General features: G+C 36.2%; 1 protein-coding gene across 1 annotated transcript in view; it reads left to right on the top strand.

Annotated features, from left to right (window-relative positions):
* Positions 1-9,344: 9,344 nt before the first annotated feature.
* The window catches only part of LOC121418386 (dipeptidyl peptidase 3-like), a 30,050-nt gene continuing 25,977 nt past the window's right edge, over positions 9,345-13,417 (top strand). Inside the window, exons 1-3 of the mRNA XM_041612225.1 lie at positions 9,345-9,905; positions 11,238-11,327; positions 12,851-12,988. Of these exons, the coding sequence (XP_041468159.1) occupies positions 9,636-9,905; positions 11,238-11,327; positions 12,851-12,988 (498 nt within the window). The 5' untranslated portion in view covers positions 9,345-9,635. The remainder of the gene's footprint in view (positions 9,906-11,237; positions 11,328-12,850; positions 12,989-13,417) is intronic.

The raw sequence follows: 13,417 nt of genomic DNA, 5'->3' as shown, positions 1-13,417 counted from the left end.
CATAACTTTACACTGACACATTTTTTTATTCCACTTTCCGTGCGTACAGGATCGAGCGGCATCTTTGAACGGCATATTGGCTCTTTGGATTTGCTTGTTACACTATGTGCTTTCTGAATCATCTGAGTACTTGACAAATATGAACATTATACACGGTGTAAATCTATGAAACTTAATTATGATTTTTTAATTACTGTATAATAGCCTACTTATATGTTTCATGATTTATGATTAATTGTGTAACCTTTGATTTGAATATGATTTACTGTGTAACCCCCGATTTGATTGTGAATAAATCCTCTTATAGAGGCAAAAAATAAATAAATAATAATATCCTAAATATACGTTAAGAGCATATGTTACAAACAGATTATTAACTAAGTACACTTTGATCTTATTTCATTACATGTATAGATGAGGGTCGCTAGTCATAAGGAAGAGGGTACATAGTCATAAGGGTCGTCAGTCATAATAGTAGATGAGGGGCGTTATAATAGTAGAAGATGGTCACTAGTCATAATAAAAGAAGGGGTTCGCCAGTCAGGTATACTGACCTAATAGAGACATTTTAAGGACATGCAGTGCCATTAAACGGATATGTATCTTACTGATTAAAAAATGCGAGCGCCAAGCGCGAGCTGAAAATTTTTGATATTCAGACCTAAAAAGGGACATTATAAGCCATTTGTTTGTAATCATGATACGTACCTCTCACTAAACAAACAATGCGAGCGCGAAGCGCGAGCTGAAATTTTTGTATATATTGACCCCAAACAGGGACATTTTAAGGACTATATTTTAGGAATCAATTAAAGGGGAATGAAACCTTTGGAACAAATAGGCTTGTGTAGAAACAGAAAAATCAAATAATAAGAATAAAGAAAGTTTGAGAAAAATCGGACAAATAGTGAGAAAGTTATGAGCATTTGAATATTGCAATCACTAATGCAATGGAGATCCTCACATTGGCAGTGCGACAAGGATGTGTGATGTCACTGATGAACAACTTTCCCTTTGGTGGACTATAAAATACCCTCAAAATGTCTCTTTTTGCTTTTTCTTATGATGATACAAACTCTTTATCCATGATGTATTCTTTAAAAATATGTATTACATGCCCTCATGTAGAACGAACAGTATGATTTATGGATAGATGTGATAAAAGAGGCAATTCAAGTGAAGTATATACTAAAGTAGTGGGGGGAGTTGTTCACAAGTGACATCACACATCTTTGTCGCATTGCCAATTTGCTATCTCCATAGCATTAGTGATCGCAATATTCAAATGCTCATAACTTTCTCATTATTTGTCCGAATTTTCTCAAACTTTCGTTGATCTGTTTCTTTGATTTTTCTGTTTTCAGACAAGCTATCTTGTTTCAATGGTTTCATTCTCCTTTAACAGTATACATATCTCATCATAGTCATCTAATGCTATAATGCCATCCTTTGCTGATTTTGTTAGAAGTTACATCTAAACACATGAAGCACATTTTGTTGTCATAGCCAACGCATCTCACAAATAAAAACTGCGAGCGCGAACCTCGAGCTGAATATTTTTAATATTGAGATCAGAAAAGTTGACATTTTAAGGACTGATTTCAGGAATTTATGAGAAGCAGACATCTCACCAATCAACTAATGTGAACGTTAGCACGGACAGGAAATGTTTTATATTAAGACCTTAAAATAGGGCAATCACATTAAGTGGTCATAAAAAGAAGCAAATGTCACTACATAAAACAATAACTCGTATTGCGAGGAAATATATTTGGCGTACTTGCGTACAGTATATTGATATGAAAACGAGAGGTTTTAGTACAACAGGGTTATAGATCTCGTTAAACAGTCTATGCGAGCACCACGAACAATGAAGACATAGGCCCTGAGCAAATAATGTTTCCTAAAGTGATGATTTTTTTTTGTGATATAACATAACATAATGTAATATAACATATTATAATGAACAATAATTTCTTCTTTCCCCACTACGTTTCTCTTCCTTTCTCCCTCTTTTTTTCTCCTTTTCCCCGTTTTTTTTTTGTTGGGGCGAGCCGATTGGGGGGGGGCACGTGCTTCCCATGCCCCCCCTGTAGTTACGCCACTGTCATTTAGTATACTTTAAAATGGCACTGTCCATACTCCACACCAGACCTGCCAAATATAGTACGACAATACACCAGTCGGTGGACTGTACTTTATCAGAAGAAGAAGAAGAGGCCGGGTCGCCAGTCATAATAGTAGATGAGGGTCGCTATATAGTCATATTAGTAACAGGGGTTCGCCAGTCATATCAATCTTTCAGATCAAAATATTCAGCTCGCGCTCGCTTTATCTGTTTGATGAGAAAGGCCTCTTTATCCTCTTAATGAATCACTACAAATAATCTTAAACAGGTACCTTTTCTTGATTTCAGTATCAAATGTCAGCTCGCAATTCTCGCTCGCATAAAATTGTTTATTCAGATAACGCCCTGATCACTGGTACAAAAGTGCAGAATTTCATATAAGAATATCAACATGTTGGGCTCGCGCTTCGCGCTCGCAGTATTTGGTTGGTGAGCAGTGGCGTAGCTACTGCTCACCCTGCTTTTAGGTCTAAAATCTCAATTTTCTTCCTCTCGCGCTTCGCGCTGCGGGGGGGGGGGCTGGGGGCACGTGCCCCCCAGGTGCCCCCAGAATAAAATTGGCAGAGCAAAAAAAAGAAAGAAGAAAAGAAAAAAGGAAAAGAAGTAAGACAGACAGAAGAAAAAAAGAAGAGAAAAATAAGAGGAGGAAGACGAGTGAATGAAATAATGTGAGGGGGAGACTTGCAAAAAAAAACTTTTCATGTTACTATATAAATTTTTTGTTGCGCTTCGCTCCAGAATTGCCTGTTCGATGGGATTCATATCTTGCTCAATAGGCTGATATGGAGCAAGTTTTGAAGTCAATATACAAAACATATTTTAGCTCGGATATCGACGTTTCATTATTTTTTTTCATTTACAAATTTAATTGCTCTGTAAAATGTCCGTTTTATGGTCTACATATAAGCATTTTAAGCTCACGCTGCGTTATCACATTGTTTGATTTGCCAAGTTCATATTGTCTACGTGTATTCCATAATGTTCCATTAAACAAATGTATTCAGAATGCCCAGATTCTATAGGTCTAAATCTAAAACATGCGCGATAGCCTGCATGTTGTTTATTTAAAATGTACTTAAATTATCAAGTTTCACACCAGAATATCAATAATTGTCTGCTCACGCTTCACGAGCGCATTATTAATGATACCCAATTAACTATATATTATTAATGCACTGTTAGAAAATTTATCCTTAAACTAAAAGAAGTTCCTGCAGCAGAGTCTCGAGAACACCTGTAATCTTACCAGATTGCGTAATCTTACAGGAAATTTGTATTTGGTGTGTGTAATCTTACAAATTTCCTTAAATAAAACACTCTTTTCCCCTTTTTCTAAAAGACCTGTTCTGTTAAATTGCAGAAAAATTCCTGTTTCATGAATTTAAAGAATGATTCTGGTATTGCTTTTTGCAAAAGCTTCTTTTATTTTTCTGTAAAATCAGGGGTTTTTTTAACAGTGTGATTTACAAAATATGAATAGAGTGCCCTGCTTTTAGGTATAAAATCTCAATTTTCTTCCTCTCGCGCTTCGCGCTCGCATCAATTGTTTAGTTACATACCTATCCGATTTATTAATACAAAAAGTGCTTAGAATTATAATTTTTTAAGTCGGAATGTCAAAAAATTTGCTCGCGCTTCGCGCTCGCATTATTGAAATATATACCGTCTTCGTGGGTAACTGTAAACAGTCCGTAACAGGTCCCTTTTAGATAATGCTAGAACAGTTAATACAAATTTCTGCTTGTGTTTGGCGTTCGCAGTAACCATCTAGTTACATACGAATCTTGTTCAGGTTCACACATAACATTGGCCAGAATATTAAATTTTCGGGACAAAGTACATGAAAGTAAAAAATCGCTCGCGCTTCGCGCTCGCACTTTTTTTTATAAGACTTATGAGATTATTTCATATTTATGTTGTTTTATAAGAATAAAACTAAGAAGTGACTGATCGAGGAAAATATAGGCAAAGATAATTTCGGGCCCCGTCCCCTATTGGCGAAATTCGGATCCGCCCTTGTGACACATACATACACATCAGAAAAAATGGCCGGTGCCCCCCCCCCGAAAAAGCAAGGACCCCCCAGTGCCCCCCAGGAAAAAAATCCTAGCTACGCCACTGTTGCATGGTGAGATAATGCATCTTTCTCACGAGTCACTGCAAAAAGATCTAAACAAGTTCATTTTCCTGTTTTCGGGCCATTATACAGATTTCAGCTCCTGCCTTCTGTTCGCAGTTGTTTACTTTGGTACGCATATACAATAATTACTCCGAGCGTTCATTTTTCAGGTCTGAACGCATTATTTATTCAAGCGGCCGATCGGGGAAAATGTAAGGGAAATCCCCCCCCCCCCCCCCCCGTATTGGCGACAGCTGGATCAGCCACAAGAAGTAACTGATCATTAATTACAAATTACAAAATTCAAAAACCCCTCATGGAAAATCCTTGCCACGGCCCTGATGAGGGTCGCTAATCATAATAGTAAGGGGCTCGCCACTCATAATATTAGATGAACAAGATACGTATGTAACTGAATAATCACTGCAAGCGCGAAGCGCGAGCAAAATTTTCTAATCTACATTTCTAGCCTGATGAGCGAAAAGGGACCTGTTAAGAACTGTTTGCAGTTAGCCATGAAGATGATGAATATTTCAAATAATACGACCGTGAATCACGAGCTGAAATTTTTAGTAAATTACGACCTAAAAAATGACATTCTAAGCACTTTTTGTAACCGTGAACAGGAAAGGTAGTACCACAAAACAATGCGAGCGCGAAACACAGGCGGAAAAATGAGATTAAAAGACTTAAAAATGGGATACGCTATTCATGTTTTGTAAATCATGAAAATGATGGGTATTATTGGTCATATTTTTACAATAAGAATGCGAGAGCGAAACGCAAGCAGAAAATTTTTGATATTCTGATCTGAAAATTGGATAATAATTTTTTTTTAACGCATGTTTTGTATTAAGAACCAGCTGCGTATTAAAACATCAGCGTGATTTATATTTAGACCTAGTATATGGGCATTCTTAATACATTTTTAATCATGAAAATGAATAATGCGAGCGCGAAGCGAAGCTGAAAACGTTTAATATTTCAAACTGAAAAGGGTCAATTTAAACACTTTCAAGCACCGCATATCGGAAATACTTGTGAAGTGAATATGGATTGCAATTAATAAATGAGGCGAGCGCGGAGCACGAGCTGATGTTTTGTTATTATTTTGGGCAAGGACCGGAACAAAATATTATTCTAAGGGCAGTTTGTTATCATGACTGTCTTCCTATTCCTATACCGAAGAGTAAGATGAAACTTGTCCATATATTCTGAAAAAGGGACAATTTAATTATACGGTATTCATGAAAAATTAATCTTATCTATTAATCTAATGAGCCTATAATGATATCGAGCGCGAATTTTTGTTGTTGATATTTAAGGTCTGAAATTGGACATTCTAAGAAATTCGTAATCGTGAATAGGATGCATGGGTGAATATATTTTCAATAATTAATGCAAGCGCAAATCTCGAGCCGAATGGGATTTTGAGTATAGAATTAATACAGAGGTATCCATATCGGTGCCAGGTAAAAATGGCAGAGGTAATAATGGCAGAGGCAAAAATGGCAGAGGCAAAAATGGCAGAGGTAAAAATGGCAGAGGTAAAAATGGCAGAGGTAATAATGGCAGAGGTAAAAATGGCAGAGGTAAAAATGGCAGAGGTAAAAATGGCAGAGGTAAAAATGGCAGAGGTAATAATGGCAGAGGTAAAAATGGCAGAGGTAAAAATGGCAAAGGTAAAAATGGCAGAGGTAAAAATGGCAGAGTTAAAAACGACTGAGGTAAAGATCATTACATGCTACATCAACAAGGAAAAGACAGAGCCTTTTCAGTTAATATCAGTCATAATCATTGGCCTTGAATGGAATCCTATCGACGGAATGAGCATTATGAACTGAAAATATATTATTCAGATTTTTCATTCATTTTAGGTCAGCTCTATACTTTATCGATGGTATGATTAAACTCAAACATTTTCATGCCAAAATGATTTCAATTAGTGAGTGATGAAAGGATTTACCTTGGCCATTTCGTAGAGTAGAACAGCACTTAATCACATACATACCAAAACGATTTTTAATGTAAACACCAAATGTGCGCTACCATTAACACACTGAAATAGACAAGTTCGGGATTTCTTCGAACCACTTGCATTACTTTGATAACAGAAACATAACAAAACTTTCTGTAATAAAAGTAATTTTTCATATTTCAACATCATAATGGATCCGAATAGACTTTGATATGATACGTAAATGATATAATAGCAATTAGTGTTTAATTTTTCAGAGCAATACCTCATTGCAGCTAGTCCAGTGGATGGCAGGTTCCTAAACTAGTTTCTATGGTAACAGTTACCGCATGAATTTGGAAATGTATAGCGAATCAAGGATTCTATTTCAAATTTATAGGCTTTTCTTAGGTACCATTCTATCGAACTGTTTTGAAGGGGAAATTCACCTTGACAAATGGTTTACTGTAAAAAAGCAGAAAAATATTGGTGAAGGTTTACGGAAAACCCATCAAAGATTAAAAAAGTTATTAGAAGTTTGAGTTATTGATCTGTCACGTTATATACGAGCAGCTGCCTCATATTACTTTTCAAATTTTTAATCAGTGGTTCATGATTGCTAAAAAAATTCTTTCAGGAGCGGATGTGAAATAATTTCTATGTTGATATACTATAATAATTATTTAGAGGGATCCACACAATACAAGCACTGCTTTTTAAAGGATCCCTCCATTTTCTCAGAATTTTATTTAATAATGATAATTTGCTAATATATAATACTTTGCTTTGTTTTACTATACCATATATTGTACATGCCTCAACTTCATTGTAAGTTCATTGTAATTATTTCGACCACTTTACTTTGTTCTGTTGAAAATGAAATAAATTGAAATTGAAAAAAAGAAATAGAAAACATTTTCATTTCTTTTTAATGACATTTCATTGATTTTTTTTATTATACCAGATTAAAAAAAACTGCTCGCAAATCATGTTACCATTGAAATATGAAATTCTAATAGCTTTTTAAATCTTTGATGGATTCCCTTAAACCCTAACCAATATCATTTGAATTATTTTCTGCTATTTTTACAATAACTTTATGTCAGGATGATTTTCCCCTTTAATGAACTTAGTACAATACTTGGGATCCAAAGTGTGCTTCAAATTTGAATATTAGAAGAGCGATTTGACATGAGTAGGCTGTGCATGTATTAAAGTACAGGAATAAATTAAGAAAAACCAACTGCAGAAAATCTACAGTATGATTTTAAAAATGTTACCCATTCCATTAGTCAAACATTATTATAATTCTAATATTCTTCTCAGAAACTTTCTTATTTACTCTACTGTACATGGAGGAGCTATTGGAATTTTTTGGCATGAGGTTTAATACTGCCCATTTATACCTCTGTCATTTTTACCTCTGCCATTATTACCTCTGCCATTTTTACCTCTGCCATTTTTACCTCTGCCATTTTTACCTCTGCCATTTTTACCTTTGCCATTTTTACCTTTGCCATTTTTACCTCTGCCATTTTTACCTCTGCCATTTTTACCTCTGCCATTTTTACCTTTGCCATTTATACCTTTGCCATTTTTACCTCTGCCATTTTTACCTTTGCCATTTATACCTTTGCCATTTTTACCTCTGCCATTTTTACCTTTGCCATTTTTACCTCTGCCATTTTTACCTCTGCCATTTTTACACCCGGAGCCTACATATCTCCCCATTTAAAATACGGACGCGCAGTACTAGCTGATAGGTTTTGACAATCGGACCTGGAAAGGGAAAGGCATTTTGAGAACTTCATGGAATACACTTACAGAACAAAATGTACGGCGCCCTGCGCGAGCTGAAAATGTTTACACTTAGACGTTTACACAACACTTTGTTAAAATCAATTTTGTATATTGACTGCCAAAATACGGTAAGTTCCGTATCAGACTATTGAGCAAGATTATGTATCTCATCACATTCAATGCGAACGCGAAACGCCAGCAATGAATTTTTTTCATATTTTTCATTTAATTTTCCAAGGCTTATATACCCTCACCTTATTTTATTCACTCGCTTCCTCCTCTTTTCCCCCATAGGCTTCTTTTTTCCTCTCCCCCTTTTTTTCTGCTCCGCCCCATGCTGGAAGGGTCTATAAATGGCGACCCTCTTTTGATATCATGCCTGGCAACTCTCTTTTCCTGATATGACTGGTGACCCTATAATCTTATTATATTGTAGGGTCAATGGTCTCAATTGGACAAACTGGCCCCATTAAAATTCAATGGGGGACCAATCGAAGACCAATTGATGTCTAATGATGCCAATTGGTTCCATGTTATAATGGGATCCTGCAAATCCCATTTGGTTTCTGACTCGTTTTGAATGGACCCACTCACTGGGCCATTTGGTCCCGAATTGACTTAAGTTGGGACCCGGGAGTTGGGAACACGAGCCAGTTGGGTTTAACTGGGACAATAGCCAATTGATATCAATTGGTACTCATTGTTTCACTTCCATTTAGTCTAAATTGAAACCTATTGCAAATTCATATTCAATTGTTATTTAATTTGGACATTCAGTGGGTAATCAATTGGAAATTCGTCCAGGGATGGTAGTAAACATTCGACCCTCTAATTTCACGTTTATTTTTTTATTAATTTTTTAAAAAGGCCATTTTAACACACAAGTTTATGGGGAAATGTTTTACGTGAGTGTCACCTATACGTAATATCGGGGAATCCCCTAGTGGATGGAATACCTGCCCAAACTCCTCAGGAGCAAACAATTTTTCACTGATATCAATATGTACAGTCATCAAGTGGTGCAAAAAATGGATTTAATGACTTTAATAGCAAGGCTGTATTAGGTAAAGTAAGTAGGTCTGCATATGTAAACTACAAGAATAATGATTACTTTTTGTCTTAATTAAAAAGAAAATACAAAATACCTAAATAATATTACTTAACATAATTCCTTGGTGGTTATATTATCCATAAAAAAATAGCAAAATTGAACAAACGAAGAAAATCAACTGTACAATCTTGAAAAAAGTGCTCTGGGACGGAAATGGTCACAAAATCTGCTCGAAGTGTACCAGATTTGCTGCCCTCTACGTTTGTTGGATGAAACTTGCGTACCAGTACCTACCGTACATGTGTGAGTGAGAACCCGTGGCTGAGGAAGACCCGTTTGTTTATTTATTATTAATTACCGGTTGCACATATCATCTCATCTTTTGTCTTCAGCACGCAACGTCCAAAATAATTACATCGCGAGAGTTACTGTTTTAGGCGTTCCTCAAACTTCTCGAAATCGACATAAGCGCGAGCTTCTCAATCGGGCCGGGCACAAGTCAGCGGTACCCAGCTTCGGTCGACGCCAGCAGTTCCGGGGTGGTTGATTTATTGTATCCGTTCATCCTCGATCCTGTGACATGGCAACCTCCCAGTTCATAATTCCAAACGAAGTACCTTTTGTGAATCTAGAATGCAAGACGGCATTCGAGTGTCTGTCGAGCAAGGAAAAAAAATATGCTCACTACATTGGGAAAGCGGCATGGAGTGGAGGCCTTATCTGTCTTTTCCAAACCAGTCCAGAGTCTCCATTGATATTTCTGCTATTGCAGAAACTGTTTAAAGGGCAACCAGTAAATGAGTTGAAGTCAGCTGCTATAGAGAAAGGGGTCATGAGAGATGAAGTAGAGGTACAGTATTCAGCCATAAGCAATAGCATGATTAGTAATATTAACCTTAGAAAGCTGGCAGCTGTCTGCTTCGAGGAGTTTTTTAACATTTTTTTTAAATTTCTCCTCGTACACAGACGGCTCACTATCGTGCAGCCACCATTAGGGGACTTGCAATGCAAAATCCCCCCGTCGGGGCTCTTCAATTTTTGTCTTTAATGAATAAAAATTTTGAAAATTAACGCGACCAAAATGCAAATTTATATTCCCTCTTGGCATTAATTGCCCAAAAACGGAGAAAAACGATTTTGATAAAATTTTAAGCATTTTGCTCTGTGAGCTTTTCTCTATTTATTTAGATAAAAATATTTTCAGCCCGGAGCATTCCTTTAATTTCTTAGTGAAACCGTGTATTTTATAAATCCTTTTTGCTTGTCAAATTTCTTTGGACCAAAGAGATCTTCATTGTGTAGTGAAAACATTTTTTTGTCAAATTTACTTCAGCACCCAAAGCAAAAAAAAAGTTCCCTGGGCCCTGTCACATGATCATGGTCAAAGGTCATTTTAAGTCAATGGACATAGCATTTTATTGCAATATGATGTGTTTTAAGAAAAATTAATTATTCAATAGCTGTTTTCAAGTGCTGATATGTCAATTGCATAATGCAGGCGAGACTCCCAGATATGCTCCACTTGTTTTGTAATTGTCACGTAAAAGGCTCTGTTTACCCATTATGCCAATACATGTAGGTGCCTCAAATTAGCATAAACTTGCACATCATTCAATTTTTCTGAATGGGATTTTAAAATTCAATTTGGGTTTTATCCTAGCAAAGATTAGTTCATGAGTTGAAGGGAAAGTTCATCCCAACGAAAAGTTTATTGTAAAATCACAGAAAAAGTAATATAAATTATCGGTGAAGGTTTGAGAAAAATCCATCAAAGAATAAAACTTCGCCTTCATTACAAAATCTTGAAATAAATTCAAAACTCATGACCTGAAAGGATGATTCTTCTTCTTTGCAATTATACCAAAATCATGAAAATGCTGAATATTTAGAGCAGCAATGACTGAATTTAAAGAGGTGTTTTGGTCCACATCAAGCTCATTAAATATGGAAAATTTATCTAGTCAAGGATATCACTCGGATGAAAGACACCACTTTTTTTGTGGGATGAATTGGAATTACTTCGCCCCTTGCACACTAATGCAAAGTTGTCTTCTGAAAATGCAAAAGGGAGTTTACTTATATTGGTTTTAGGTAGATGTCCCAGAAAGTATGACTGTGATTCACAATAGAAGAGAATTATGATTATGATCTAACTCTGATAACCTGTCTTATTTTTTAATAGGCTGTCCTGACATTTGCTGCAGCCTTTTACTCCAATCTTGGAAACTACAAGTCATTTGGAGACACCAAGTTTGTTCCCAATCTTCCTCAGGTATGATTTAAAATTTACTAAATGATTTTTTATTGAAACAATATTTAATTACAAGAAAATTAATTAAAAAGAAAACCAGCATTGTCATGTTATCTTTGCCCCCCCCCCCTTTCATATGAAAGAAAAAAAATATTTGAGGATTTAAACTTTCGTAGGGATTTAGTAGAGAGGACAGAAAAGAATTTCAAGCAAAAGAGATTTTATTACACAAAATTTACCAATTAATGAAAGATTTATCATTTTGCAACAACTAATAACTTTTCCTTGTAGTTAGGAACATATATCAAAACTTTTGCGTTCAACAGAAATTAAATTCAAATAAAGAGGATCTCCATTTAATAGTGGCAGGATAGATAATGTAAGCCTTCTTTTCTTCTTTACGAAGCCGGCGGAGCTCTGGAAGCTTGTCTTTTCTCATCATTTGAACTTTACAAGAAAAATCCTCAGAAACAAAGAACTTCAGAGAAGACCGAGGCCCAAACTTCTTTTGTTTGAACTTTGAATAATGCAACCAACTGAAGGTTTTCCTCGATGTTTTCTTGTCAACAAATGATGGGAAAGCTGTGTGAATTAGATGGGGTTTCCTGGGAACTTGACTTTCGCTGGAAGTGGAATCTTTGCTTAAGTATCTTGAACGCGACCACTCCTATGAGCTCTTCGGATCACTTCATGATAGGCGACTCCTCCTTGTTGGAGGAGATCTTTGATCAAACTTACACGGTCTGGACCATTACCCTTAAAACCTTCTGGGACACCGTAGAGGACCAGATTGATCTACCTTCCAGATCATCGATCTTAATCTCTGCCTGACTGAGAAGAGTTGATCTTGGCAACTTCATCTTGTAGATTCTGATTGTCAAATCTCATTGTATCATGCTCCTCTTTGCGGCTAGCACATTCTGGGTTGATAGCTTCCAGTTGTGCCTTTTGATTAGATTCAAAGATAATAAAATGGCTTTCAAAAGCCGCAATTGCTTGTCAAAGGCACTAAACCATGCAGATGGGGCTCGGCTCTGCGGCTTTCTCGCTGATGAAGAGGCTGCATTGCGATTGCCAGATCGATGGCTGTCCTCGCCGGGAATCACTCTCGTCAGGATGAAGAAGAGCGGTGAAATCTCTCAGAGCTTCAGAGTGATTTTGTGTCTTTTTTTAGGAGGAGAGGTCAACCAATCACTCACTGAATCTGACTCCCATATTTTTCACTCATTTCATGATCAGCGAGTCCCTAAAAAAGGATATGATTGCAAATATCTTTTAATTATTTCGCTGACTGGATATCTTGAGTCTCCGTCAGTTTATGTTTCTGAGGAGTAATTTAGTAAGTTCTTTTTTTTTGTTAGAGACAACAGAGAGACTTACTGAATAAAATTATTATTCATTGTTTATTTCCCATTATGTGTAAATAGACTAGGAAGTTAAAAAGAAAAAAGGAAGAAAAACTGCAATTGATGTACTTGTACTTTAAAGCATGGTTAGAAATGATTCATTTTTAATGTTACATCTACTACTTCTTGATTTTCCAGGATAAGTTTGAAGCTGTTATTCATGCCAGCAAGGCCTATGCTGAGGATCCTAAAAGTATGCAGACACAATGGGATCGGTGTAAGCATTCATTGTACTCTGTAGAAAAAAGAGAACAGCAACTAGGTCTTGGTGATGAGGTAAGTTTCAGATTATTTTATTCACTGTTTCATAATTTAAATATTTATCAGTAGCTACAATTGACAATTCAAATTCCAACACCTAATTTTATCTACAGAAACCTTGATCAAATCACAGTGATAAAATTATGAAATTATGAAGGGATCTGATTGATTTAGCAAGAGCAGTGTCTCTGTATCCGGGGGGGGGGGGGGGGGGGTCGTTTTAAACAAAAAATATCCCTAGACAGGGGTTTTGCTATTGCAAGAAATCAATAGCCATAGGTCCTATTTTTGGGCCATTTTCAACTGAATAATCCTTAGACATGGGTCCATTTCTGAAAAAAAATACTTATAAGAATCCCCAGGAAAAACCCTGGAGATGTCTGTGTTAGTGGCCGACAAATTTTTAGAACATATACAAAAGGAAAAACAACATGGCATACATGT

This window comes from Lytechinus variegatus, chromosome 7 (genome assembly GCF_018143015.1).
Source record: "Lytechinus variegatus isolate NC3 chromosome 7, Lvar_3.0, whole genome shotgun sequence".
Taxonomy (NCBI): domain Eukaryota; kingdom Metazoa; phylum Echinodermata; class Echinoidea; order Temnopleuroida; family Toxopneustidae; genus Lytechinus; species Lytechinus variegatus.
Note: the sequence above shows the minus strand (reverse complement) of the source record. Positions and strands in the feature narration are given on the sequence as shown.